The 27,040-nt window shown below is 55.3% G+C and overlaps 1 protein-coding gene across 3 annotated transcripts in view; it reads left to right on the forward strand.

Annotated features, from left to right (window-relative positions):
- RAB11FIP5 (RAB11 family interacting protein 5) overlaps positions 1–26,492 on the forward strand; it is a 36,303-nt gene extending 9,811 nt beyond the window's left edge. The window contains exons 2-6 of one of the 3 annotated variants that reach the window (XM_029232139.1): positions 10,545–10,981; positions 11,101–11,776; positions 18,492–20,159; positions 23,509–23,698; positions 23,957–26,492. In XM_029232139.1, the coding sequence (XP_029087972.1) occupies positions 10,545–10,981; positions 11,101–11,776; positions 18,492–20,159; positions 23,509–23,698; positions 23,957–24,160 (3,175 nt within the window). In that variant the 3' untranslated portion in view covers positions 24,161–26,492. Of the gene's footprint in view, positions 1–10,544; positions 10,982–11,100; positions 11,777–18,417; positions 20,160–23,508; positions 23,699–23,956 lie in introns of those variants that run through there. The other 2 variants (XM_029232140.1, XM_029232141.1) reach the window with 2 other exon arrangements.
- The last annotated feature ends 548 nt before the right edge of the window (positions 26,493–27,040 follow it).

A 27,040-nucleotide genomic window follows, 5' to 3' on the forward strand; every position in this document is an offset into this window, starting at 1 on the left:
GAGGACTAGCCTGGATGCCCACTTCCCAGATTACTCTGAGAAACTGCTCCAGAGAAGCATGGTTTCCAGCACAGTTTTATATCTTGTCAGAACAAAGAACATTAAATAAGTCAGGGATACTGTACATTTCAAGAAAACACACACACGCACAGAGATCAGCATCATGTACACAGCAAGTCAGCATGACCTTGCACCTGGGAAAGGAGTCTTATCAAAGGAGTACCAGCATTGGTGTCCCAGGAAGATAAGCGTTTAATCTTTATTTTTAAAGAATGGACATTCTTTACTTTTGGTCACTGTGTCCTTTTCTCTAATAATTAAAGCAGGTGTACAATGTAGGTTTGATAGGCCACAAACAGGCTATTTTAGTTAGCATAAGATTCAAGTTAACTCACAGATAAGCCAGAAGGACCTCCCTATATCTCAATATGTGAAAATTTCTTTTATCATGTCCTTCACTGCGCCTCCCGAAATTGTCTTCTCTTTAACCTTCCTGTGCATTTTATTTGTGCATTTTTGTGGTGTTAATCACCTTCTTCCTTTATTTATGTAGCCATCTTCTTTCCCCACCAAGATGTAAGCTTCTCGAGGACACTCCCTTTCTTATTCTGGCAAATACTTGGGAAACGTTTTGAGCCCGGCTGAGGCCTTCTCTGGTTGGTTGGGATTTCAGTGGCGAGTTCCCTGTGCCTCTGAGACTTTGTGAGTGTCAGGATGAGCTGTCAGGATCTCACACGCCACGCCCTGTGCTGAGGCTACTGAGATGAGTAGATAGTTAGCACAAGGCTCAGGGATTCAACCAGGAGCAGGGCTCAGTCATAGGACAGGGAGAAAAAAGCCTGTGTCCTGGCCCAAGGCTACCCTCTGACCTCCACAGGGATCTAATAGAAAGACCCTGTTAGTCTCAAGTGGGACCAGAAGGGGAGTATAGATGAGTCAATAGGTGTTTCTAACCATCTCCAACAGATGCGGGTGCTTATTATTTTTTTTTTTTAAATAAATTTATTTATTTTATTTTTGGCTGCGTTGGGTGTTCATTGCTGTGCGCGGGCTTTCTCTAGTTGCAACGAGCTGGGGCTACTCTTTGTTGCGGTGCGCGGACTTCTCATCGCAGTGGCTTCTCTTGTTGTGGAGCACGGGCTCTAGGTGCGCAGGCTTAAGTAGTTGTGGCACATGGGCTCAGTAGTTGTGGCTCACGGGCTCTAGAGCGCAGGCTCAGTAGTTGTGGAGCATGGGCTTAGTTGCTCCGTGGCATGTGGGATCTTCCCGGACCAGGGCTCGAACCCGTGTCCCCTGCATTGGCAGGCGGATTCTTAACCACTGTGCCACCAGGGAAGCCCCACGGGTGCTTTTTAAAAAACATAATCATGATGCTTGTATCACACACACAAAGTCAACTGTTCCTTAATAACCATCCAATCAATATCCAGTCCATATTTAAATTCCCTTAATATCAGAACTGTCTCTTCATAGGTGGTTTGTTGAATCAGGATCCAAACAGGGCTCCCTTCCATACTGTGCCTGGCTGTTAAGTCTCCCAGGGTAACAGTTCCCTCTTGTTTCATACCCTTACCTGATGGAGGAGCTGAATCACTTGTCCTTGAGAACATCCCACATTGTAGCTGATGGGTTTCTGCCAAAGCAGAAATTGCGGGGCCTTGGGAGCCTGGGGAAACGGGGACAGGGTGAACAGTCTCTGAAGGCTTCAGGCCTTTTGAGAGCAAATGATTTCATCAATACAGTGTTGCTTGAAGTGGCTGATGGCTGGCCGGCCTGGATTTTAGGAATTTGGGTTAGATTGTTATGTCCATCAGAATGTTATGGACAGATATCTTGGTGTCTTCTCCTAGAGTTTTCCCCAGCATCTACTTTCTGAGTTGCAGTCTCTTCCCCTCTGGAACCCTGCAGCCCCTGTTTGTACTGACTCCCTAGAGAAGCTGGATGGGGAGAGTGAGGCCAGGAAAGGAGAAATGGATCAGTATGTCTTTCCTTCACGTTGGTTCTTCACTTTTCATTCTAGAAGATTCTCCAGCCAGTACACTGGGCAGCACAACTGTCTTCCTAGGGCCTCTTGGCTTCCTTTGTCTTGGGGTGGGGTTCAATTCCTACAGCTGTCAGATTTGCAAGCGCCCAGTTACGTTGGAGATTGTGGTATTGGGGACATGAGGAAAACAAGCTACAGGAGCAGCCTGCTCCCTGACTAGCAGGTGCACCCAGCTGTTTTTGTTTCTCCGGAGTCACCTTCATTGGCATGCAGGGTGTTTGAGGGTCAGGCTGAGCACTGTGGCGTGACGCCCGGGAGCCGCAGGGCCTTTGGCCAGTTCCTCGCCCCTTACCAGGCCCCTGCAAGGCCCTCTCATACCCAGTGGGACATGAGGTGCAGAATCTGTCATCTGATTTGAGATCTCAGCCTGGGAGCCGTGCGTTGGGGCAGGAAGGGGAAGACATGCACTCAAGCGTGTGTTTTGCAGTGAGCCTTACAGAGGCAGTGCATCCCAAGCAGTGAGAGTGGCACTGCCCAGCTCCTTCTCTGGGAACTACATTCAGCACCTCACATCAAGCCCTCGCCTTAGCTTTGAACTGTATCTGTAAGCATCTGTGCTTTATCTTTATTTATTTTGTGCATCCGTTAGCAAGATGTGTCCTAAGGTAACTGCTTCTTCACTTTATGCAGTTTCAGCTTATGAAAGGTTTCATAGGAATGCTCCACTTTTGGATAGCAGGGGAAACCTGTAACTTTAAAGTTCAAAGTAGTGATGAGTATAAACAATATTTTGCGACATCTGCAGCAACCGTAATGTGGTATGAAAATATCGGTTTGTCTTGGTGACATATTCATAGGTACTGCTGCTATACCACTACTGTTGCAAAAATTCATAATTGAAAGAAATACTAAATTTCAGTTAGAGATTAGGGGAAATAAAGACGTAATTTTTCTCCCATCTAACAGAGACCCCCTGTTTTAGAGATATCCTTTGGTTGGGCAGGGACATGGGGTTTCTGGGCCCGGGTGTGTGGTGTATTGCACTTGCAGAGGGAGGCATCCTAGTGCAGTGATCAAGGCCGGAGGCCCTGGAGACAGGGAGCCTGGGTTCAAATCCTGGTTCCCCGTGTACTGAAAAGAAGCATCTGACTTAACCCTATGGACTTCTCTCTGCCCTAGTGTTTGCATCTGCAAAAATATATAAGAACTAACACTTGTGTGGCGCTTCCCGTGTGCCAGGCCCCGTTCCGAGTGCTTCACCTGTAATCTGTGCAATTGTCAGAGTGGTCTTGTGAGGGGATTGGACACCCATTACCCCCATTTTATAGGCAGGTGTGGAAATGCATAGAGAGACTGGGTGACCCACTCCAGGTCGCACAGCTGGCGTGTGGTGGGCTGGGGCTTACACCAGGCAGCCCTGGCTCCAGAGTCCATGCTGGAGCCACTCTGAGGTCTGCTTCCCACACCTGCCTCCTGGGGCTGTTAAGAGGATGACTGGGATCTGATTTGGTGTGTTGAGTGCTTAGCATAGCGCCTGCACACAGTAGGTGCTAAAAGAGAGGTGTGGTTGTTAATGGTGATAAGATTAGGGCCATAGTGATGGGCTAGAGTGGGGTCAACACCCGACCTCCATTCAGGAGGTGGGCACTTCCCGGATCTGGTTGGTGTATTCTATCAGAGAAGTTACTGAGATTCTTTGCTCAGAAATGGGGGATGAGGGCTTCAGGGTTAAAGAAGGTGCCCTTTTGGAACTGTCTGTCCCCATGAAGCCTGGCACGTGGCTCCTTCCTCAGGAGGCTCTTGTTGGGGACAGGGGGCACCCTCTTTGCTCTGGGAGCTTCTGGTCTCACGGTTAAGACCTGTGGGTTTGTGATGATAGAAACATTACACAGTTGTTCAGTTGTGAACAGGGACAAACAAGTTCCTAAGTTAATTCATAGATTAATTTGTTAGTTCATTGAAAATATATTTGAGAGACCGCTCTTTTAAGTCTGGTGACACACAGATGAGGAGAATAAAGTTCCTGCCTGTAGAGCAGGGGAAGACAGACATTAAACAGCCGTGTATACATACATCATTTTACTGTGTGGGATACACACACACACACACACACACACACACACACACCCTGTGTCAGGTAGTATTAATTATGCTAAAGAAATAAACTGGGTAAGGGGCAGCTGTAGTTGGGGTACTCAGGGAAGACTAAGGAGATTCAGATGAACTGAGACCTGATGTGAGTGAGTAAGTGAGTGAACTGTGGCCTGAAGATCTGGGCCTGTGTCTCAGGCAGAGGGAAAAGCAAGAGCAGTGGCCTGGAGATGGGAACACTGAAGGCCAGTGTGGGATGAGAAATGCAGAGAATCAGAAGACCCGGCACCCAAAGGATGAGCCCTTTCCGCCATGCTGAGGAGTGGGGTGTGATGTGCTCCAGTTTCACCTGCCTGCTGGGTGAAGCATGGATGGCAGGGAGGCAGGTGAGCAGGGAGCTGTGATGTTCAGCAGGGAGATGCTGGTGGACTGTACTGTAGGGTGACAGTGGTGAGAGGGGTTGAATTCTGGGCATAATTGGCTGGTAGAGCTAAGTTTAGATGTGGGGTGTGAGGGGGAAAAAGAGACAAGGATGGTTCCTGGGTTAGGGGTGTGAAATAAATGATGTGTGGAGGCTTAGGAAGGGGCACCATTATTTGGGTCTTAAGCTGAACTTTGCACTGATAATGTTACCGAACCGAACTCAGGTCTGCTTGCCTGACGTGTAGGAAAGCCAATCTACTGGCACTGAGTTGTGGTGAAGGAAAGTACAGTGTTTATTTTCAGGGCACCAAGCAAGGAGAATAGCCAGCTCATGCTCAAAAGACCTGAACTCCCTGATGGCTTTCAGGCAAGGATTTTTAAAGACTGTGCTAGGGGAGAGGGTCATAGGATGCCTGATTAGCTCATGGACCTTCTTCTGGTTAGTTGGTGGTGATGTTTTGGGAATCTCAGTCATCAACCTTCTGGTTCCAACCAGTCTGGGGTCTACATGCTTGTGGTCAGCAAGTCGTCACCATCCTCTACCAGATTGGGGAGGGGTCTTAGTTTCTGCAGAACATCTCACAGATAGGCATCAGATTGTTATCTACATCCCTTCTGGAGGAACTCCTGAAGTCTTGCAGCTCTGTTTTTCTAATCATTAACTACTTGAGTCTGCTCTTTGGAACTCAGGGAAGGCCTAGGAGACTAAGGCCTTTTTTTCTTCTACAAACAAGAAACAGGGGACACTGAGGGGCTTTTGTGTCCCAGAAGGCCCCGCAGAGTCCTGCTTGGTTTCAATTTCTCTTTTTCTTGGATACTCCTCAATCCTGAAGGGAGCAGGGGCAGGACAAGGAAGGGAATAAAGTTTTGAATAGAGAGATTAATCATAAACTCAGCAGGTTAACTCAGTTTTAAGGGGACCAATTTCAATAAGAACTGGAGACAGGCCAGGTGTGTGCCTGGGCCTGTGGCTCTCAAGGGCCCAGCACCCCCAGAGTGACAGGAGCCACCCTGGCACTTACATGTGGGTGTTTGACATCTGCCCTAGGTCTGCTTCTCAGAGTGTTGAGATTTTTCAGTTATACTATGTGGCAGCTGTTAGCTAGCCCAGCTCTGTTTACTGAGAAATGGGTGGAGTGCTGGGTATGGTGGGCCTGGGAGCCCCACTAGCAGGAATAACTAGGGCCATAATCTTGGTTAACAGGTGAGGCAACTACCTCCTCCCTTTATCCCCCCTTTGTCTTCTGCCCCTGCAGAGGGTGGGGGTGGGGCTGGTCCCGCAGGGTAGGAGGCTGAGGGCTCCTAAGTCCACACTGGGCCTGCTGAACTTTGTCAGGCAGAGGGAGCCTGGGGGAGGTATGGCGGCTGAGCAAGGGCCCTTTTAGAGCTTTTCTGTGGTTCTGCATCTGCTGGGGGAGGCTTGACTGCTCTCAGACATGGTTTTAGTGGCCTGGGGACAGGACAAAACCCCGAGGTTCCCTTAGTGACCTTTCAGGGCTCCATCCTCCTGGGATTGTGCCAACCCTTTGAAGGGGGTTCTGGCCTTCATACGCCACCCCCTTGCCTCTTTGGGCCTCTGTGGTGTACCTTTTCCAGCCTCTGTCCTCTCAGGGTGTCTGGAGGCCCAACGTTTGCATTCAGCTTGATGACAAATGCTGTCCCTCGAAGGTTAAGAACGTGGGCTGGGAGTCAGGCCTCTTCATGTTCTAGTTCCGACGGTATCGCTTACTAGCTGTTTGACCTTGGGCAAGTCACAAACCTTCTCTGTAACTTAGTTTCCTCATCCACATAGTGGGGATAATGGATCTCGTCTCCTGGACTGTGTGGATAGTAAAAGAGGTACAGAGTTTGGCACACAGTGAGCATGCAGTAAGTCTAGCTCTGCTGATTCTATAGCACCGGTCATTTGTCCTGCCTCTCAGGTGTGGTCCACAGGCCAGCAGCCCTGGCATCCCCTGGAAGCTGGGTAGAAATGGAGCGTCTCAGGCCCATCTGCACCCATTGCATCAGAATCTGCATTTTTACCAGACTCAGCGATCCTTTTGTACTTTGCAGTTTGAGAAGCGCTGTTGTATGTCACTCCTGAAGAGCAGCTTCTGTAGCGGCACATACCTCTTACATGCAAGGAATTTTCCCTTACTGCTCCTTTCCTGATGGAGCATGTCTTGGCTGCAGTCATACCTGGGACAAGTCCCAGATAATGATTATCTTTGTCAAAACCTGTTTCCTGAGCACACGCTTCCTGGGCTTTGCGGAGTTCAGGTGCTCAGACAGTGCAGGGGTTGAGGTGGGTGCCATGTAGGTGGAACAGTTCAGTACCTGCAGTGAAGGATGTGCAGGTTGTTGTTTTACATTCTGTAGGGGCTGAAGAATCTAGGCTTTGAGAGCTGAGTGTGTGTCAGGGAAATTGTACTGGGGCAGAATCACTGTCCTTCTTCCTGTCCTGGTGAGTGCTGTTTCAAATGCAGCTTTGTGGAACAGAGGCCTTGTTCATTTTAGCACTCTTTATTCATAGAAAGTACTTATTGATGCCTGATCCTCCCCCATGTGTGTGTTCCTTTGATAATTTGTCCCGGGTTGGGGGGAGGGGGAGAGAGATGAGGGTTTCTAGGGTCAGTTCTCTCGGAAGAAGTGGGTTCAGTGGACTTTGGAAGGCAAGCCTTGGCTGGGCAGGGGAGAGACGCAGGTTTCTTCTGTGTAACAATTGAGTGTCCTTGATGATATACCCAGGTGGAGGGAAAGTTGGCCTCTGATCCATGAAGTGATGTAGAGCAGGCAGGGGACCGTCCTACTGTGGTTCTCACACTGGGTCTGATGAATTCAGTCACCTGAGGAGGTACTCCCTTCCACCTTGAAATGTAGATTTCTAGGCCTGGCCTTTCTAATTCAGTAGGTTTTAGGTTGTATCTTAGTATGAATAGATAAAAAAGAAATCCCGCACTGATACATGCAGGTTCGGGTGCCGCAGCTGTAGAGTTTTGAAGATGAGTCTGTCTCGTGAGCCACCATCTAGATATGTGCTGGGGCCGTGGTCAAATCCTAATTGGTTTTGGCCAGGTCTCAGCCACGGATGGGAGCGACAGGCCTTTGTCCACAAGCTGTTGGTTGTGTGGCCTTGCCATCACCATCTCGGCCTGTCACACTTCTGGGAGAAGGCCTGCTCCAAGTAGCTGGCAGGGTCCAATGAGTCCTGCCCCTGACTGATAGGGAGACAGATGGCAACAGTGACTGAGGGTCCAGAGGCAGGTCCCAGCCATTCTCAGCCTCACTCTGCTTTGGATGGGGGAATCTCAGAAAATGGTGAGGAAAGTCTTCTTTTCCCTCCTGGCCTCCCTGAAAAGCAAGTCCAGAGAAGAACCCCAAATTCCCTGGGGAAGAGCAGGGGAAGCAGAAGTGACCTTATGGGGAGGGGGTTGGGAAGGGCGGGGGACAAGGATCCTTTGGGCCGAGGACCTGAGCCTCAGCTGGGCTAGTAATGTAATGCATCCTCTTTCATCGAGGGGTCGGAGGGAGAGGCGAGGAGCCTATTCTGTCTCAGCCAACTGAGAGGATAAGATAGGAACGGGAATTTTCTTTTGTCTCTTTTTCCTATTACGACAGTAATAGATGGCTCTTATAAAAAATTCAAACAGGACAAAAATAGGCAATGCAGGAAGTGATAGTTCCCTGCAACCTCACCCCGCAGAGATAACCAGTGTTACTGCTGTGGTGTGTGGAGTGTGACCAGCTGGGGCTCAGGACCCGTGACCCTTATGCCCAAGTGAAGGATGTCTGTGCCTGCGGATTCCCGTCGCTCAGGGCTTGGTGGGTCTGCAGCTGGAGTCCATATACTTCTCTTTGCCCCACCTCCCAGAATCTTTCTGTGCTAAATGAGGCCTGGTCCAGGTTTGGCCAAGGTGACTTGGCCTTGAAAGAGTTAAGGGGTCAGGCCCAAAGTGGACGCTGGGTTGGGAAAGCAGGGGTGTGAGGATGTTGATGCTAGCTGGTTTGTCTTTCTATTAAATGTCTCCTCGTGCCCCCAGACACATCCTCACACGCATCCCGTCAGTCTGTCTCTCAGCTCTCTTCTCTGCTCCCTGCCCCTCCTCCCCCATCTTTCCTCCCTGTGCCTGCTCATCACGAGAGCGGCACGTAAACACCCACACACCCTCTGAGCATAGCCCTCCGCCGTCCCTGCTTGTGCCACCGTCTGTCCTGACCCAGCCTTAGTGGGAGTGGTCTCTCAGGTTTGGGAGGGAAAACCAACAGCCCAGGCTCCCTTCACTTAGGCCATCCAGTGGTCCCCAAGCAGAGGCTGGATGCATAGCCCGCAATGGACACCTAAGAGGTTAGTCATGTTGGACTCTTCCAAAGGGATGCAATTGGAAGTGTCTCTGGGAAGACCTTTTCTTTTTTTAAAGTCACAGCATTTAAACCTACCACCACCACCAAGCCCTTGCAGTGACTTATTTCTGGACATTTGGATGTGCAGGGACTTTCATACAAAAGATCTCCCACTTAATGTCCGTGAGAAGCTCAAGGAGCTGGTGTTGTGGGGTGAGCGGATCTTAGGTGGGAGGTGACCACCACAGCATGGACTGAGGCGTGTGGGGTGTGGTACAGTGTGTAGTGTTTGTGTGTGGTGTGGTGTGTGTATCCTCTGAGGGACTTGGAGCCCTTCAGTGACCAATCTGACCACCTCCACCGGGCTTTATTCCACGTTCATGCTTGGTTGGCTGAGTCCAGAATTCTATGCTGGAAGCTTTTCCTTCAGAATTTTGAAGGCATGAGTCCATATGGTGCCCAGTGTTACTAATGAGGACCTGATGCTCTTCTAATTCCTGAATGTACAAACCTGTCTCCCCTCTTTGGAAACCTTCAGGGTCTCCTGAATGTATAAACCTGGTGCTCTGAAGCCTTGCAGTGATACCTGCTGGCTGGGTCTTTCCTTGTTCACTGTGCTGCATGCTTGTGGGCCCTTCTGTGCTGGTGCTCATGTCCTTCAGGAGAACTTTCTTGTATTGTTTCTTTCATGATCTCTTGCTCATTGTGTTCTCTGTGTGCTCACTGTGTCTTCTTTTTTTAATTAATAGAGTTTAGTTTTAGGTTTACAGAAAAACAAGTGGAAAGTACAGAGAGCTCCCGTATATATTCCCTCACACCCCCTCCTGCTCTAGTTTCCTCTATTATTAACCTCTTACATTAGTGTGGTACATTTGTTATGAATGATGAGCCAATAGCAATACATTATTATTAATTAGAGTCTCCTTCCTGGCTGCTTGTTCTTGGATAAGTTACTTCACCACAGAGCTTTGACCTCCTGATCTGTAAAATCCCAGGTTTGTTGTGAGGTGTAAATGGAAGGGAGATGAGCACCCCCGCATTCCTTTGTCACACACGGTAGATGCTTACAGATGAGTGAGTGCTCTTTCCCTTCCCTGGGCCTCTTGCTTAAGGCCCGTTTATGCCTTCTTGTCTGTTCCTCCAGCTTGCAGAGGTGTTCCTGGCAGGGCTTGGGGTGAGTAAATGAGCGGGTGAGGTATGTGTGTGTGTGTGTGTGTGTGTGTACATGCACTAGTGTTCCTGGCCCTGGGCCTCTGGGTGAGCTGTTCTTTCCTGGACTCACTGGTGGCTCAGAGCAGAGCTTAGGCTGGGACTAGCCAAAGGACATGATGTAAATGGGAAAATGTGGGTAGGTGTGTCTGTACCTGGGGCCTGGAGTTGAAAGGGTTCCTCTCAGACCCGGCCTTGCTGCTCTGGGCCTCAGAGTTTCAGATGTAGGGGGCTGGGACAGGGGAGGTCTCTGAGCTCCAGGGAAGGTGCCGGGGCAGGAGGGTCACTTGGCTGCCCTGCCTGGTAGTGCCGAAGAGCTTCCCCTACGTGGGATGTGGTTTCCTTCATCACGGAAAAGTTGTGGGTAGTTTCTTAGCTGTTCCTGTGGCCTGGAAGGCGGCAGAGCTTATGTGTCAGAGCAGAAGCCTGTGTGGGAAGGCTGTCTTGGCTCCCGAAGCAGAGAGGGCCTCTGAGAGGTACCTGTGACCAGAGCCCCGGCACCCCCTTCTCACAGGTGGTACAAGCTGCACTCGAAGGCAGGCAAGAAGGAGAAGGAGCGTGGAGAGATCCAGGTCACCATCCAGTTCACGCGCAACAACCTCAGCGCCAGCATGTTTGACCTGTCCGTGAAGGACAAGCCTCGGTCCCCCTTCAGTAAGATCAAGGACAAGATGAAGGGCAAGAAGAAGTTTGATCTGGAATCCGCCTCTGCCATCCTCCCAAGCAGCGCCCTGGAGGACCCCGAGCTGGGCAGCCTGAGCAAGATGGGCAAAGCCAAAGGCTTCTTCCTCCGCAACAAGCTGCGGAAGTCTTCCCTGACCCAGTCCAACACCTCGCTAGGTTCGGACAGCACCCTGTCCTCAGCCAGTGGGAGCCTGGCCTACCAGGGCCCCGGGGCCGAGCTCCTCACCCGCTCGCCCAGTCGCAGCAGCTGGCTGTCCTCCGAAGGGGGTGAGTGGGGAGGGGGGAGGGGAGGGGAGGGGAGGGGGGCAGTGCGGGCTCTCCCCTCAGGTGTAGGGAAGGCCGGGCCAGGCAGCGGGCTTCTAACTCGGCGTGTGCTTCCTTTCCAGGCAGGGACTCTGCACAGTCCCCCAAGTCGCTCACCCATAAAAGGACCTACAGCGATGAGGCCAGCCAGGTGCGAGCCGCTCCTCCCCGGGCCCTTCTTGACCTTCAGGGCCACCTTGACGGGGCCTCCCGCTCCTCTCTCTGCGTCAACGGGAGCCACATTTACACTGAGGAGCCCCAGGGGCCCCTGCGGCACCGCAGCTCCATCTCTGGCCCCCTGCACACTGTCTCCTCCCGGCCCTCTGAGGAGGGGCCGCGCTCTGCGGATGACTCCTGGGGCAGAGGCAGCCGCCGCACCGGCAGCTCAGAGGCGGTGCCTGGACAGGAGGAGCTGAGCCCGCAGGTGCTGGCCGTCGGGGCCCGCTGCTCTGGAGAGGAGGAGGGGGCCTGGCCCTCAGAGGGGAGGCCGGTGCAGGTCGCCACACCTATGGTGGCCTCCTCTGAGGCTGTGGCCGAGAAGGAGGGAGCCCGGAAGGAGGAGCGGAAGCCCCGGATGGGCCTTTTCCACCATCACCACCAGGGGCTGAGTCGGAGCGAGATGGGGCGCCGAGGCTCCCTGGGGGAGAAGGGGGTTCCCACTCTGGGGGCCTCCCCACACCACTCGTCCAGTGGGGAGGAAAAGGCCAAAAGTAGCTGGTTTGGCTTGAGAGAAGCCAAGGAACCAACTCAGAAACCCAGGTACGTCCTTGGCAAGACCAGCTTTGATCCCTGGGATGGATGCTGGGGTATTTGCACCGAACCCCGGGGCAGGGAGGATGGGGCAGGATGGAACCCTTGGGCAGGCTGCTGGGGCTCTGGCTTTGCATGGTTGAGCGGGGAACCCTGTCTCCCTAAGCCGCGGCTTGTTGTCTGCACGTGGACGCAGGTGAGTTGAAGGGCACAGCGCTCTGGGGGTCCTGTGGGCCTCACTTCCTGAGTTGGCACACCCATCCCCTGCGGGAGGGGGAGGAATAGGACAAAAGCAGGAAAGGCGGTTTGTATGAATTCTTTGCTTCCCAACCTCTACCTCTTGCCCCCTGGCCTCAAGGCCACTAAGCTTTGGCAGGTAGAGAGGTGGGGACCAAGGACTCACCTCAGACTTCCCCCACCCTTTCTGAAGCTAGATGACTTCCCACCAGCTGTACCAGCTGTCTCTGTGCTCTCTTCTCTCTGAGAGATGGGAGTTGAGTAATTGATGTGTCCACCCCCTCCCCTATATACTCACCCCCGGTTGCTCCCCGGCCTTGGCCAGAGGCTGTGGGCAGCTCCCCTGAAATCTGTGACCTACCCTGTGTCCTTAAGAGACTCTTGGGGCTCTGGCCCTCTCTGGTGTCTCTTGGTCTTGGGGTATGGCAAGTGCTGACGGCGGCTGCTCTGTTTTGAATATGCTGAGTCCCACCTGGGAGAGGAATGCAGGAGTCCTTCAGCCTAGGCCTGGGACAGAGTCCCTAGCCCTCACCCTGGCCCTCTGATCTCCTCCTAAGTTGGAGCCAGCGGAGGCTGCTTCACTATCCAGCAGGGCCCAGGGAGGGGCTCTGGGCTTTGGCCAGGAGCAGGTGTCCCCCCCTGCCAAGGGCCCAGGGCCAGCCCTGGACAGGAGCATCTGTGACAACCCCAGCCAGTGTGGCAAGGGCAGCCGTTACTGTTCTCTCAGCAAGCCTGCCTGTCCCCATCAGTGGATATGTGGGCCGGAGGCGGGGTGGGAAGAGTGGGCACAGTGGTAAAGGGCCAGGAGATAGGGCAGAGGGAGGGGCCCTAAACCTCTTCCCCAGCAGAGGGGAGAAGACTCCTGAAGTCCTGGTTCTTTTCTTTCCCTGTGAAATTCTGAGTTTGCTCAGAGGACCAGGGAGAGAAATGCAGGGCCTTTCAGGTTTGAGCCCTGGCCGCCTGGCAGCTCTCCGTACAGCCTCATAGATGGGTGTGTGGGGTGGATCAGTCTCTGGGTGATGTCTCCCCTGCTTAGGAGCAGCTTCGGTTCCCTACTGCCCAGCCCTACTCACCGGAGCCCAGGGGAACTGCTGGCTACCTGCAGCCTAGAGGAAGAAGGGGATGGGCCTTTCTCAGATGCCCAGGCTGAGCTGGTGGCCGTGTGACAACTCAGAGATTGTAGGTGGTGTGGTGGAGGGAGGGGCACAGACCATGGGCTCAGTGCTGTTGTCCATGGGGTGTCTCTGGGCCTCTTCCAGGGTGGGATGGATGTGGGGGACATTTCTCTGTGAGGTTGTTTCTAGGCGAGTGCCAGGCTTTGGGCTCAGAGCTCTGCAGGCCATGACTGAGTGATGTTGCGGTTGCCGTTGCTGGTGCTTACAGCCTCTGTTTTCCTTCTGTTTCTCCATGTCTCCTGATGGCCTTCCAGAGGCAAGAGAAGTTGGGTGATGGATGAACATAAGGGAGCTGAGGGTTTTGCCCTTCTCGTACTTGAATTCCGAGCTCGTCCTCTGCAGGTCGGAGGGCAGATGGGGCCTCCTGCCCTCCCTGGGACCCATTTGCTTACAGTGGCTGAAGGGGCAGGCTTTGCCTCCAGGCAAGGTGGGAGGGACTATTCTTGGGGTGCAGTGACCTGGCCTGCAGAGGTAGGCTTTGCCTCCAGGCAGGGTGGGAGGGACTGTTCTTGGGGTGCAGTGACCTGGCCTGCAGAGGTGTGAGACCTGGACATTGAGCCCTGTCAGCATCACGCTGGCCCTGTGTGCCTCGGAGGCAAGGGCTGGCCTGGAAGAAACCACCCTTGGTGCTTGCCCAGAGGTCTTGGGGCCTTTGAGGAGAGAATAAGAGGTGAGCTGACTTGCGGCAGGAAGCCATAAGTTGGACACCTAGAACTGGAGTGACCGAATGTAGCTGCGAGACACCCAAGGGGATCCTGTCCACAGGTCCAGAGGTTTGGGTGCCTCTGCCCTGGGGCTACCATTGCAGATTGCTGGGTGTTCCCCACTAGGCAGGGCAGCGGCGCCCTCTAGTGTTCCCACATTGCACTGAGGCCCCGTGCAGAGGCCAGAAGCAGTATGTGCTGTGCGCAGTATCCAGAGAAAAAACTGTTGCTGTTGGAGAAGGCAGCAGCTGGGAGAGGCCAGGAAGATGGTCCTCCTGTTCCTCCTGACCTGTCCCTCATCTGCCAGGTCCCATGACTGTTACACTAGCCCCCACCAGCATGTGGGCGGGGGGCTGGGGAGTGGCTGGTGGAGGTTTGGGCCACAGAACTCATCCCTGCTCACCAGCCCCGCTGTGAGCCATTCACCCTGAGCTGCAGCACAGGTCATTTTAGTGTGTGTTTAGGACCATCAAGACCGTGTGTGTTGAAACCGCCAGTGCCAAAACGAATTGTCTTTGTGTCTGTCCCTTTCTGACCCTTTTAGGGTATGTATGAGCTTTCTGAGAGCAGGTCATCTCAAGCTCCCGTGTTCCCTGCCCTCACACTAACCACAGAACTTTGTGCACAGTAGGAGATCAAGTGTTAGATACAGACATTTTTTTTTAAATTGGGGGTAAGCATGGCCCAACACAGAGGCAAGTGTATCGTGGTGGCCTTCAGCAGCCTCTGCCTCTGCCCCAGCCCCTCACCAGGTGGTGAACAGTGAGGTCCTGATGAGCCTGGAGTGTGCGCTGGCCGCCGAGAGAGCTCGGGGTCTCAGCGGCGTTCGCAGTTGGTGTAAATGTGTAACTGTGTTGTATGCCAGTGACTTAGTGCGGCCGTAAATCCTGTCTGTGCCTGTTGTCCTGGCATAGTTAATAGCGCCCCTTTACTCTATTAAAAACATTCTGGTTTGGAAGATAAATTATATGGTCTGCCTACTTAGAGCATGCGAGGCCCCACTGTGTCACCTCACTGTGCCCAGCTGAAGGGAGAGGATGTGTCCAATCATGTTTCCTGGACATCGGGGCACATCTCAGACAGACACCAGGAGATGGAGCCTTAGGAGGGCTGGCTGAAGGCATTTTGGCTGGGATGGGTATGCCTGAAAGGCTGGCTTTAGCCTTTTCAGGGAGTGCCTGTGGGAGAGTCTTTGTAGATCCACATGCCACCTCTGGGACCAATGCATGGAAATAACAAGGACACATAGCTCATCTCAGTCTAAGGAAGAGCTGTTCACCAGTGAAACCTGGCCCCTAGCTACAGAGGTGTCCTGGTGGTATAGTGAGTTACCCAGCAACGGCTGTGTTTAAGAAGAAGGGGGGCTGTTGGAGGGAACAGGTGATTGCTGTATTAAGTGGCAGGTTCATCCAGTTGCTCTAAGGTTCTTAAGCAACAGTAAGGCCCTGAAGTTTTATTCTGTCAGGTCAAAGGGGCAGAGACATTTGGACTTCTGATTTCTTTCCCCAACTTTTGGTCCTAAAAGAGAAGTTAAGTCAGCATATGTTGTAGCCCCTGCTGCTTGGCGGGGGGACAGCAATGTGCTGGGCTACCATGGTGGGTTCTGTCCTCTGAGCATACCCTGCAAAGATAACCACACATGGGAATGTGTCTCTGATCTGATCTGTGCCAGGTGGAATGGTAGGCAGGGGAATTTTTTTTTTTTTTTTTGGCTGTGCCGCACAGCTTGTGGGACGGTAGTCCCCTGACCAGGGATTGAACCTGGGCCCTCAGCAGTGAGAGTGTGGAGCCCTAACCACTGGACTGCCAGGGAATTCCCGGGAGGGGACTTTTTCAAGTAAGAACTTTCAGAATGTGCGCCTGATGTTGAGCAAGGGTGAGGGAGGCGTGGGGGCAGGGGGACGTGTTACTGGGTAGGAGGGATGGACAAGAGGCTCTCAGAGGTTGTGCTGGCTCTGGGGAGGCTGCCAGGCCTGGCATCTGGGGCACACCTTCCTCCAGGGAAAGCCCTTTGCTGGTTCCATACCAACGGGTTTGTGTGCACCTCTGGGTAGCCAGTGCGGGGAGGGTTGCCAGCCGAGCCTGGGGCTCCCAGCCCTTTCCTTGCCCTCTCCTGCCCTGCGGTTCTGACAGTCAGCCAGATTGCTGCAAGACTGTAAGAGTGAGTGGGGTCAGGCTGGGGCTGAGGGATGTAGAGCTAAGCTTGGTGCTATTTAATGTTGATGGAGCTGCTTCCATCAGACCCCTCTGTCCACTTGTCATACAGGGTACTGGGGAGAGAGAGCTCAGAGTCCCCCAGCCCTGTTCCTGGGGGCTGAGTCCTGCCGGCAGGGTTGGGCTGTGTCGGGAGTGGGTGCTCCAATGGTGGGGGTGGGCTGAGGGCAGGGTCTTGACCCACATGGTGGTGGTACATTGCTCTCCTTGGTCCCCAAGGTAGGTATATCTCGATGAAGGGAGAAAAGGGGCCTTTGGAGGTGTTGGGACTCTGGGCTCAGGATCCTCCCTCTTTCGGTGTCTTTACCGTGCCTTGACTGCAGAGGCAGAGCTGTTCTGGGAAGCCCTGGTGGGGTGGGAGAGGACGGGACTTTCTATGCCCGCCCTGGCCGGGAGTTATTGTCGGGCAGAAACAGGATTAGGAGAGTCTCTGGAAGCTAGATTCTTAAGAGAAACCCAGGGGTGGGGATCTGGCTGTGTCTTGCCTGTGAGGCTGGGCTCATAGACTCCAGCCTGTCTGGGTAGCCCACCTGTGCTGCTGGTTGAACTGGACTCCTTCCCATTGCCTGCCCCTGGTGTCTGCGGATGAGCTGGCCCTGCCTCTGCCCAGCTCTGTGTGGGACCTGCTCCATCTGGCCCCTGGGTTCCCGGAAGAATCCTGGCTCCAGACTTCTGGGCCTCTTTCCATAGGTGCCCCTCCTACCCCAACCATTGTTCCTCGTGGGCTGATTGGTGAGGCCTGGCTTCTGGGACCTCAGGGCTCGCCCCGAGCATTTCCCCGTGGGAAGAAGCAGCTTGAGTGGAGAAGGTGGATGTGTAGGAGTTCTTCAGGATGTTTCCACCTGGGCTGGCAGGGGTCAAGGAATGGGGGTCTTGGGGCTTAGAGGGGGGCTGAAGGTGGGGGTCAAATAGCAGGCAAATCCAGGCCACTGACAGGCCACTGAAGTCTGGGCTCAGCTGCAAGGAGCCTCAAACCATTGTCAGACTGCTGAAAGCAGGGGTGTTGGGTCCCCCTTTTCCCCTGCACTGTCTTTCTGGACTTCTGTCTGTGTCCGGGGGTTGTCCCGGGGAAGCCAAGAGCTCTGATTTTAGAGTCTATTCCTTCCCATTCCCCTCAAGTCAGCTGCATGCTGTAGATAAGGTACAAGTGCAGGATATGCCCCCTCCAAGAAGACCCTGGAGGGGACACCTGAAGGCCAGCACGTATCTTGGGGAGTGTGAGTGTATTATCAAGGAGTGGATTTCCCAGGGGGGCCAGGGATCTGTGCGGGGGACCCTGGGAGGCCCCTGGTGACATCCAGAGTTGCTGCTGCTGCCTCTGCTGCCACATCCCAGCCTCTGTCTCCCCAGCAGCGTTGCTTCCAAGGCTGGCCCGTGGGTGCCCTTGGTGAGGGAGGCTGCCTGCCACGTGCCAGGCCAGGTGGATGCCTGACAGCAGACATCCTCAGCAGTGTCTTGTCCTCCTTGGCCGGTTATGGTACCCTTCCCGAAGCGAAAAGGCCACGTCCTCTCCAGCTGACACCTTGTCCTGCCTGTTAACAGCCCCATCACTACCTCTCATTTGTGCAAGGGTTCAGGAGAACCCAGGCTGTTTCAGGAGTCAGAATGTCGGGCACCGGCTGGGTTCTGTTAGTGCTGGCTTCATCCAGCCAAATACCTGGGCCTTGCTTTTCTCTGGTCTCTTTATCCTGTCCAAGCCAGCTGGTATTTTCTTTCCTCTGTCTCAGTCCATAAACGGATGTCAGGTGCTTTCTGGTTGGTTCTTCAGGTGTCAGTCTGGCCTCGAGTAGTCGTCAGCATGGGGTAGTAGTTGGGATCACTCCTGTTAAGTGGGATTCTTGCTCCTCGGGGTTGGTGTGAGGACCAGATGAGCTCTGTCTAGAATCTTCATCCTTGGGTGATGCCTCGTCATGTACATGTCGGGGTCTTCCCTCCGTCCCCTGGCCCACGTGCCCGAGCCCAGCTCGGGGAGCACTGTGGCACCTCTTCCCCAGGCAGGTGGGGGGCAGGGGTGTGGTGTTCAGCAGGGGAGTTTCCAGTCTTGGCATTAACCAGGAGGCTCACGGTTTTGTCTCCCTCCACAGCCTGGACGTGTCTCCTCAGGTAGAATCTGACCCAGCTGCTCTTCCTCACCATGTCCCCTGCTCCCCCTGTGCTCCGGCCCCCCCACTCCTGCTCCCACCTCTGCTCCTATGCTAAGCACTAACCTTTTTGCAGCCACCTCCCCCGCTGTTGCCGCTGCTGCCGTTGCCACCGCCATCCCTGAAGCCACCCATGGGGATTCTTGGGTCTTACCAACCCGTTCCTCTCCTCCCTGCAGAGCAACCCTTTCTTCGAGGAGCTCATAGCCGACATAGCACTAAACTCTCCTTCACCTGCTCCCTCTCTCCCCAGTGCCTCGAGGGCCAGCCCCACTCCCCTGGCCTCCCCTGGGAAAGCCCCGCCTGAGTGGGACGACACCTTCAACATCTTTGCTGCCAGCAGGCTGCGTCCAGAGGCCAGGAGTGAGATCCTGGCCCCAGCAGGAGTGGGGCTGGAGGTGACTGGGCAGCAAGACCCAGGCCCTGGGGCCGTGACAATGAAAGCAGCTGAGCCCCAGGGGGACCCTGGGGGAGGAGAAAGAGGTGGGAGCAGCGTGTGGCTGGAGCCCAGAGTTCCTCTGGACTTGGGACTGGACCTTCAGAGCATGAGTGTGGTTGACCCGGGGCCCCTCGGGGCGGAAGGGGCCTGCCTGCCCTCCGCGTCAGCCCAGCTGCACCCGAGAGCCTCAGACTCTGAAGCAGACAGGGAGTTGCCCGCCCCAGGAGGGGAAGCAGGGCAGAGTCTGGCAGACAGTGCGACGTCTCTGTTTAGCTCCCCAGAAGTGATCAGTGTGTGGGAGAGGCTGCCTGGGCCACACAGTGCCCCTGAGGGCCAGGACGAGGAGGCCTCCCGAGATGGCAGCCAGCTTTTCCATGAGCTCGACATAGTTGACGATCCCTGGCCGTGGGATGTGGTCACCGTTTCTCCCGCAGCTGAGGCTTCCTCACCAGTCCTGCGGGGAGAGTCTGATGAGCCGCCCACTCCCCAGATGCAGCCAGAGTCGCCAGAACCTGTGAGCCCCAAGAGGAGTGAGGGGCTTCCCCCACTGGAGCCGGAGTCAGAGCCCGAACCTGAGTGGGTGTCGAACGAGGGGCTGCAGCCCAACACAGCACCGCCCAAGCCACCGCGTCTCCTCATACCCTCAGATTCCCAGGAGAAGGAGGCAGCGGTGGAGGAAGAGGAGGAGAAAGCGGCAGGGGGGCTGGGTAGCAGGGGGTCAGAGATGGGAGGAGAAGATGTCTTCCCAAGTGCGTTGATTGCTGGTCCCCAGGCGGCCGAGGAGGAGGAGGGCGGCGAGAAACCGGAGTCAGAGTCTGACAGCCACTCTGGAGCCACGCTGGGTGGGCCAGGCCTGGAAGATCTAGCAGAGGATGCCAGCCCTCCTGTGTCTGGGCCCTGCCTATCTCGGCCCACCAGCTGTCCTCAGGGTCCTGCCCCTACACCCTCAAAGACCTTGGCTCTTCAGAGTCAGCAGATCTGGGCGGCTCCAGAGAGAGGAGGAGGCCCTGAGGCTCCTGAGGCCCAGAGCCAGGAACCAGTAGGAGAGGCACGTGGGTTCCTGTCAGGCAGCTCCCAGCAGGCTGACTTGTGGGTTTCGGAAGAGGATGCCTTGAACCCCTTCTTGCCTCAGGGGAGCCAAGATCCCCCCAGCCTCCCGTCCACATCCCTTCCAGGGTCCAGGGACCCTTCCGTCCACTGTGGTCCCGAAGAGCTGCCCACCCCGGCAGAACCTGCCTTTCCGCGGCCCCCTCTCCCACCCTGGGCCAGCCGCCACCACGGGGGGCCCAGCCCTCCGTGCTCACCCCTGCCTGGAGCCTGGCCCCTGACCTCTTCCTCCCCGCCCCCCGGGGAGCCAGCCTCCCCCACTGGGAGCTCCCCCCCTCCACTTGGGGAGGACCACGCTGCAGTCACCCCAGCCTCCCCGCTTGCGCTTCTGCCCTTGGAGACACGACCAGCTGAGGAGCCACAGCCCAGTGCCAGGTGAGCGGGCACCCAGAAACCAGTCTCTAGGAGGAAGGGGGGCGCAGAGCAGCCCAAGGGCTGAGGTGTTCACATTCCAGCTTCAGCTCCTCCAGGGGTCGGTGAGGGGCTCCTTCACCCCAAGGCAGGACGGCGGAAGCTTTGGAGACGTGAGCCTTCCGTGGTACTGTCTCTGAAGCCGCTTCCTCTTGGGACCTCGGACCAGCAGGTGTCCCCGTAAGCCGGGGGTTTGGGGGATGATGATGAGGTGTAGGGGGTGAGGAATGAGGTGGGGAGAAGTGATATGGGCCAGCAGGGAAAGGGGGATGTGAGCTCGGGTTCTCAGCACAGGAGGGGCTAGGGCAGTGCAGCTTGTCAAATGGCGGCCCTTGGGGGAGCAGACTGTGGAAGGCAGAGAGCCAGAGGGGAGGGACTGGTCCTGAGGTCAGAGAGGAGAGCCAAGATACCTTTAGAGGACAAAAGAAAAGCTAAGATGCTCCCCACATACATGACCCTCAGAAAAATGTTTTTTTCTGACCCCAGCAGGTGCCTCATCGGTTTGCATTTGTGCCTTTCAGGGGGTGGTCCTGACGGGCTTAGGACTGTGCTGAGTGGACAGTGGGTGCCTGTGTGACTGTGGTCACTGTGGCATTGGTCTCTTTTGGAAGAATTATGAGGCCGTGACCTCACCGGGTGGCTGGTGAGGGGTGACCAGAGCTGAGGCCCGGAGAGACAGGTCACTGTGGGGAATGGCGTACGACTTAGCCGGGGCAGCAAAGTCCAGAGGGAGTCTAGCACTTCAGGAGACCTGAGTGAAGAAGTGGGGTGTGGGGAGGAGCAGAGGGGCACAGGCTCCAGCACTGGCCAGCCTCTGGGAGGCCCCCAGCCCACCAACTCATACCTTTGGTCATCCGGATTCACTGAGTGTCGACTGTGTGACAGGCCCTGAACAGAGATGAAAGACACGGTTCCCACCGTATTCCCAAGGAGTTCCCAATCCAGAGGGGAAGATAAAAGTGAACCGGGGAAGGGAAACCCCAGGGCGCCAGTGCTGATAGGCGAAAAGTGGGTGGGAAGGAGTCTGGGCTGCTCCCGACTGCTGTTCCAGTGGGAGGTGGTGATGCTGATCCCAGAGGTGAGAGAGAGGAGGTGGTTAGGGCTTCCTTGCTCTGATGACAGCATCCTCAGTTGGCCCTGCCACGTTCCAGCACCACTTCTAATTACACTCACCACTTTCTGGAAGTTTTATTCTCCTCAGAGTTGGCGTCACATCTGTACTTGGCATGTTCCTTCCATCATGACGTTGATGGGCCAGGTAGAGCTGTCCCCATTTATCAGATGAGGAAATGGAGTCTATGAGAGCTGCAGGGTCCAGGGTCCCTCAGATGTAGTGGGGGGGGGGCAGTCAGACTGAGAGCCCAAGACTCCTGGCCCCCCATTCAGGGGGTTTTTATGCCGCACTGGTATTCCTGCCCTCCCTCAGCACAGCCCAAAGGTGGCATGAGAGCTGCCTTTACATCCTCACCCTTAATGTAAACTCCTAGATGGGCGGGAGGGGCTGGGATGTGTTCTTTTCCCTACCGTCTGCTCCCGCCTGGCTCTCTGCCTCTCCTCCCGGGCTGTGACCCTGAACCCACAGCCCTGTCCTGAGTATCAGAGCTGGCTCCTCTGGGTCTGGGTGGGCCTCCCTTCAGTGGTGTTCGGGGGCCTTCCTCCTCCTGCATGGTGCACTTCCTCTGTGAAGTAGGTGTAAATTTAGGAGGCCCCAGAGGCAGGTTAAGCTGGTGTGGGAGCTGGTGCATACAGTTTGGGTACCCGTGACAGGTACAAGGTGCTGGCGGATCCCAGAGGAGAGTCGCCTTAGTCAGCGTGGGGGAATCAGGAAGGTTTCCTGGAGGAAATGGACTTGCACAGCTTTGAAACATGAGGAGGCGTTAGCAGGCCAGCAGGCAGAGGGGCAGTGTTCCAGACAGAGCAGCAGCTTTTACAAGAACCTAAAGATGAGAGAGAGCACGTTTTCCTCTGGCTGGAGTGAATGAGGGAGTAGGGGGGTCAGGAAGAAAGGGCAGGGGCCAGGCTGTGTTAGAGATTGTGTTTTCTTACCTTGATAGGGAGCCACTGGGGAGGCGAGACCCTTATCCCACACACACAGAATGGAGGAGTGGTTGGAGGTGGGCAAGATTGCCCCGGGGGAGCTGATTTAGCAGTTGGGTGTGGCTGGAAAAAGGTTTACTCAACACTGGCTTGGAGAGGGGGGGATAGTGTGAGAGAAGGTGAGAAGGGCTTGATGTTTGTCAAGGCTGAGGTGGGAGTGGGGGGCGTTCCGAGGGGTTCCCAGGTTTCTGACTAGAGCCGTAAGAGGCTAATGGTGCCTGGCACTCACCGTGAGGGAGCGTAGGAAAGGGCAGGCAGGCTGGAGGGGAGTGTGGATTCCTCTGGAGCCAGCCTGCAACTGTCTGCCTAGGTCTAGAGCTCAGGGGTGAGGTCTGGGCTGGAGATGGAGATTAGAGGTGGAGGGGAGAGAACCCAGGGGCAGACCCTCAGTTGAGCCTGGGAAGGATGTCAGGTGTCAGGAAACCAGACGGAGGTCTTGGGGAAAACCAGGGAGGAGAGCAGTCCAAAGGAAAGAGCGAGTGAGCAGTCCAAGGGTCAGTTCTGCAGAGAGGTCAGTGAGGTGAGAACTGAGGGGTTGGTGGCCTCAGCAGGAACACTTGTGACGGGCCGGTGGGGGCCACTGTCCTAAAGGGTTGAGGAGTCAACGAAAGGTGGGAACTTGTAGAGACAGAATGTGGTCCACATGCTCTGGAGAGGCTGGGTGAGAAGGAAGAAGAGGTGGGGATGATTGAGGGTGAGGGCTAGGCGAAGACAAGGCCAAGGGAGTGTTTCTCAGGCCTCTGTCAATGCCGATGGCAAGCAACTGGTAGAGGTGGGCGAGTGACCAAGCACCCCAGTTTGCCCAGGTCTTCCTTGGCTTTAGCAGCACTGGAAGTCCCACATCCTAGGCATCCCCGGTCCTGGGAAAATTAGGAAACTGGGAGGATTGATCATCCCCCTAGAGAAACGTTACAGTAGAGAAGAGGAGGGAGGGGGGCCGGCTGGAGGGGGTGGCTCTGGCAAAGACTGGGATTAGGTACAGAGAAGTCTGCAGGACGGCCTCTGCTGTCCCTGTGAAGCGGGTGTGGGGCGCGACCCAAGGGAGTGAAGCGGGGAGGGGCAGGTGGTGGGGTGAGGAGAGCAGTGAGGGCAGGGGCGTGGGGGGGGGCAGTCACCGCCCGGCGGTGAGACCTGCTGGCCCCACAGAGAAGGTGGCCCCTCTTTTCCTTGTGCCACCCATCCCTCCCCATAACGCATCTCCTTTCTGTCTTCGCAGTCCCCACCCTGTGAAGCCCCTCAGTGCTGCCCCAGTGGAGGGCAGCCCTGACAGGAAGCAGCCCCGCTCTAGTCTGAGTACAGCCCTGAGCAGCGGGCTGGAGAAGCTCAAGACAGTCACATCTGGCAGCATTCAGCCTGTGGCTCCGGCCCCCCAGGTTGGCCAGATTGTGGACGCCAAGAGGCTGAAGGTGAGGCCCAGCAGGGTGTCTGGGACGTCAGAGCTGACGTTTGGTGCTGTGAAGAGACGTCAGGTGTCTCGAGTTCAGGGGCCGGGTGCTGGGCAGGGTGGAGCAGGGAGCAGTCCTGGCCCCCCTCACCAGAGCCTTGAAGCCAGTTAGGCTGTCCCTGGCATTGGGACAGAGGCAGCTCCTAGGGCCTGTGTGGGGAAACTGGGGTGCGGGTGGGCCTGAGGCTGTCCTGCTCACTCTTACTCCCTCTGGCCTCAGGACTCTGGTGTGCTGGACCAGTCGGCCAAATACTACCACCTGACCCACGACGAGCTCATCGGTCTGCTCCTGCAGCGGGAGCGGGAGCTGAGCCAGCGCGACGAGCACGTGCAGGAGCTAGAGAGCTACATCGACCGGCTGCTGGTGCGGATCATGGAGACCTCGCCCACACTGCTGCAGATTCCCCCTGCTCCCCCCAAGTAGCCCTCTTCACCCCCATCCCCAGAGGCTTGGCGCAGACCCACTACCCAGCAGGGCTCGCGCCCTCCCTCCCTCCCTCCCTCCCTCCCGCTGAACTCTCACCTGGGTCTGGGTGCAGCCTGTCCTCTGTTGTCACCCCTTGTTCCCCCTCTCTCCTGCCTCAACTGGGGCTGCTGGCAGGGGAGCCCTTTGGACTCCCATTGGCGCCATCAAGTTCTGTGTACAACTTGTGTCTTTGGGAGCCCTGAGTCTTTCCCATCTGCCTATTTTCATACCCCTTAGCTTTGGGGGCTCCAGGGAATTGGAGCAAAGAATTTCGCCCTCAAGAGGGAGCAGGGGTGAGCTGCAATGCGATGTGGTGGTATCTGGGACATACTTTATTACCCGCATCTCTTCCACGGCTAAACCCTTGTCCTCCCACCTCCCTCCAGCCTCTGGAGGTCTCCTGGTAGTACTGGGGCTGTGGCAGGGACCAAGCGCCCAGTTCTCTGTGAGTTATGGGCGACCAGGGCACCTATTCTTCAGCCTCACGTCCAATTCCCCTGGGAGCAGGGAGCCTGTATGGTCTAGTCTGCCGTGTCCCAAGTCTGACTGCTTTCAGCTGTTTGCCGAGCGAGTGCAGCGTGGATGGCGGGAGATGATGGGGGCCGCTCCCCACCCTCGTCTGCTGACTTTTGCATTGAGTGTCATGTGTGAATGCATGGAGAGCTGGGACAGGAGTGGGGAGAGCACCTTCTCACCCACCTCCAGGCTTTGGGCTGCTTATGTTTGGGGATGAAGCCTCCAGCTCTGTTCTCATTGCCTGTCCAGATGCCAAAACTCTGTGCTGCTGCAGGGTTTGAACTTTTGGAAACCAATTAAAATGTGCCTTTTGTGGGTAGGGTCAAAAGCCTCCGGATGTAGACCTCTCCCCCTAGTTGGCGTCCCCCTCCCCTCCTGTTGAGCACATGGGGTTGGATCTTTTGGGGCCCTGGGGATGGGACAGGAGGGCGGGGGCAGCCCTGCTGCATGCTCTGCCCCTCCCCTAGAGTTAATTTCAGCTAAGGTTCCGGCCAGGCTGCTGCTGCTCCCTCAGCATCCCTGCCATCCTCTCCTCCTCCCTCAACACACATTGAGGAGGGTCCTAGGATAAAAACTACATTCTGGGAGTGGGAGGTCCCCCTCTGCCTATACGTAGGAAAAAGCCTTTCTTGCCCTCCCATTCACCCACGAGCTGCTGACCAGACCAGAGGGGTCTGCTCCATGTCCTTGCCTGGCTTGGCTGCAGTGCACTTTGAAACAAAGCGTCTGTCCTTTGGCCCGGCCCCTGGTTTGCTTGCAGAAAACATGACAGACTTGCCCATGGTATCTGCAGGGAATCTTTGGTGGCTGGGGGTACTCTGCCTTAGCATTGTGGGGTGAGGAGGTGCTGAAGGGGGATGCTTTTGGCCCACCGAGAAGGTGAGAGCTCCTCTGTGACTACCTCTTCTTCATGAGACGGCCTGTGGAGTCACTCGGACAGCCGTGGAAAAAGGGATGTGCTCTCTGGGTCATGTCTTCCTTCTGCCAGGATGAAGCCGAGGAGTCCCACACGCGGGGGAAAGCCCCTGGCATGTTATCTACCTTAAGAATCACTCGTCAGAGCTGAGGAGTGTTCACAGGTGCTCAAGACTTTGATCATGTTTTGGGAGGGTCATTGGGGGTTGGATGGGTGTCTCTTCAGGAGGAAGGGGATCACTCCTCCACTAGGTGTTCCTCTGGGCTCTATTCAGTCTCAGTCCTGATCCTGGTCTTCCACTCGCCCTTGATTATGGGCCTCCAAAATGCCCAGGGCAGGGATGTCTTCAGAAGAGTTTTGAGCTGAAGCCCGGGGTTCTTGTGGCTGTTTTTGCTCCTAGCCATAACTTGGAGGAGAGCTGCAGGTGGGGTGGGCAGGGAGCAGGCACAGTTCTGCTTTGCTGTTTGTCTTCCTAGTTGTAACGCCTGTTTATAAAGAGCTTGTTCTTTATGTTTTGAGCACTTTATGAAGAATAAAAAATTAACATACTGCAGGTGGCTCTGTTGTTGATAAGTGTATGAAGGAGGCTTCCCTGGGGGAGAAAGCAGCCTTAAATCAAGATGATGCGGTTCTTGGATGATAACCGCCCCTGCCCTAACCTCAGGGGCAGCAGCACAGTGTTGCTGAGCGGGCCGGGCTCTGTCTTTTCTCATTCCCGGGAAACCCACGTGTACCGAGTGATGTGGGGCATACAGAGGGATTTTAAAAGACTTGATTCCTACTCTCAAGCCACTTAGTCTAGTAGGGAAAGATGAGATACAAATCCAAGATACAAATGGTTTCTTCACGGCCAGCTAGACTTTCTCCAGCTAGGAAAAGTCCATTTCTTGTGGTTCGACATGGAAGAGGAACTGACTGCTACAGATCATGCAGTGTCCAGAAGGCATGAGCCAACCCAGCACTTCCCCATAAGCCTAAGGAGATTCAAAGTGCGGGCGTGGGGGGAGGGGTGGGGGGGTGGTTAGTTTCCTAAGGTCAAAAACCAAACATTTCTACTGTCCTCTTGGGCAAAACAGGCAGCTGTCCCTCAGTCATTCCCGTAGCCCTTCCCCCCAGTCTGGCTCACTGACCAGATATTTCAGCTAGGAATCTGCTACTCTAATCTGCATGGGTGTTTATTATCCCTGCTAGTGCCTTGCTCTACAATCTGCAGTACTTCCCCCCTTACCTAAAGTCCTTGTAGCTGGTGCTTGTTAAGCACTTCTGCAACCCCCTCCCCCTCCCCCCAGCCCGGGAACTGGGCCCGGGAGAGATCTCCGGTTGGCCAGAGGAAGTGAAGGCTGCCAAGGCTCTTAAGTCCTTGCTGTTTAACTCGTACAGCAACAAATACTTGAGTTTCTGCTGTG

Source organism: Monodon monoceros, unplaced genomic scaffold (genome assembly GCF_005190385.1).
Source record: "Monodon monoceros isolate NGI ecotype Baffin Bay Population unplaced genomic scaffold, NGI_Narwhal_1 Super_Scaffold_19, whole genome shotgun sequence".
In the NCBI taxonomy this organism is placed as follows: Eukaryota; Metazoa; Chordata; class Mammalia; order Artiodactyla; family Monodontidae; genus Monodon; species Monodon monoceros.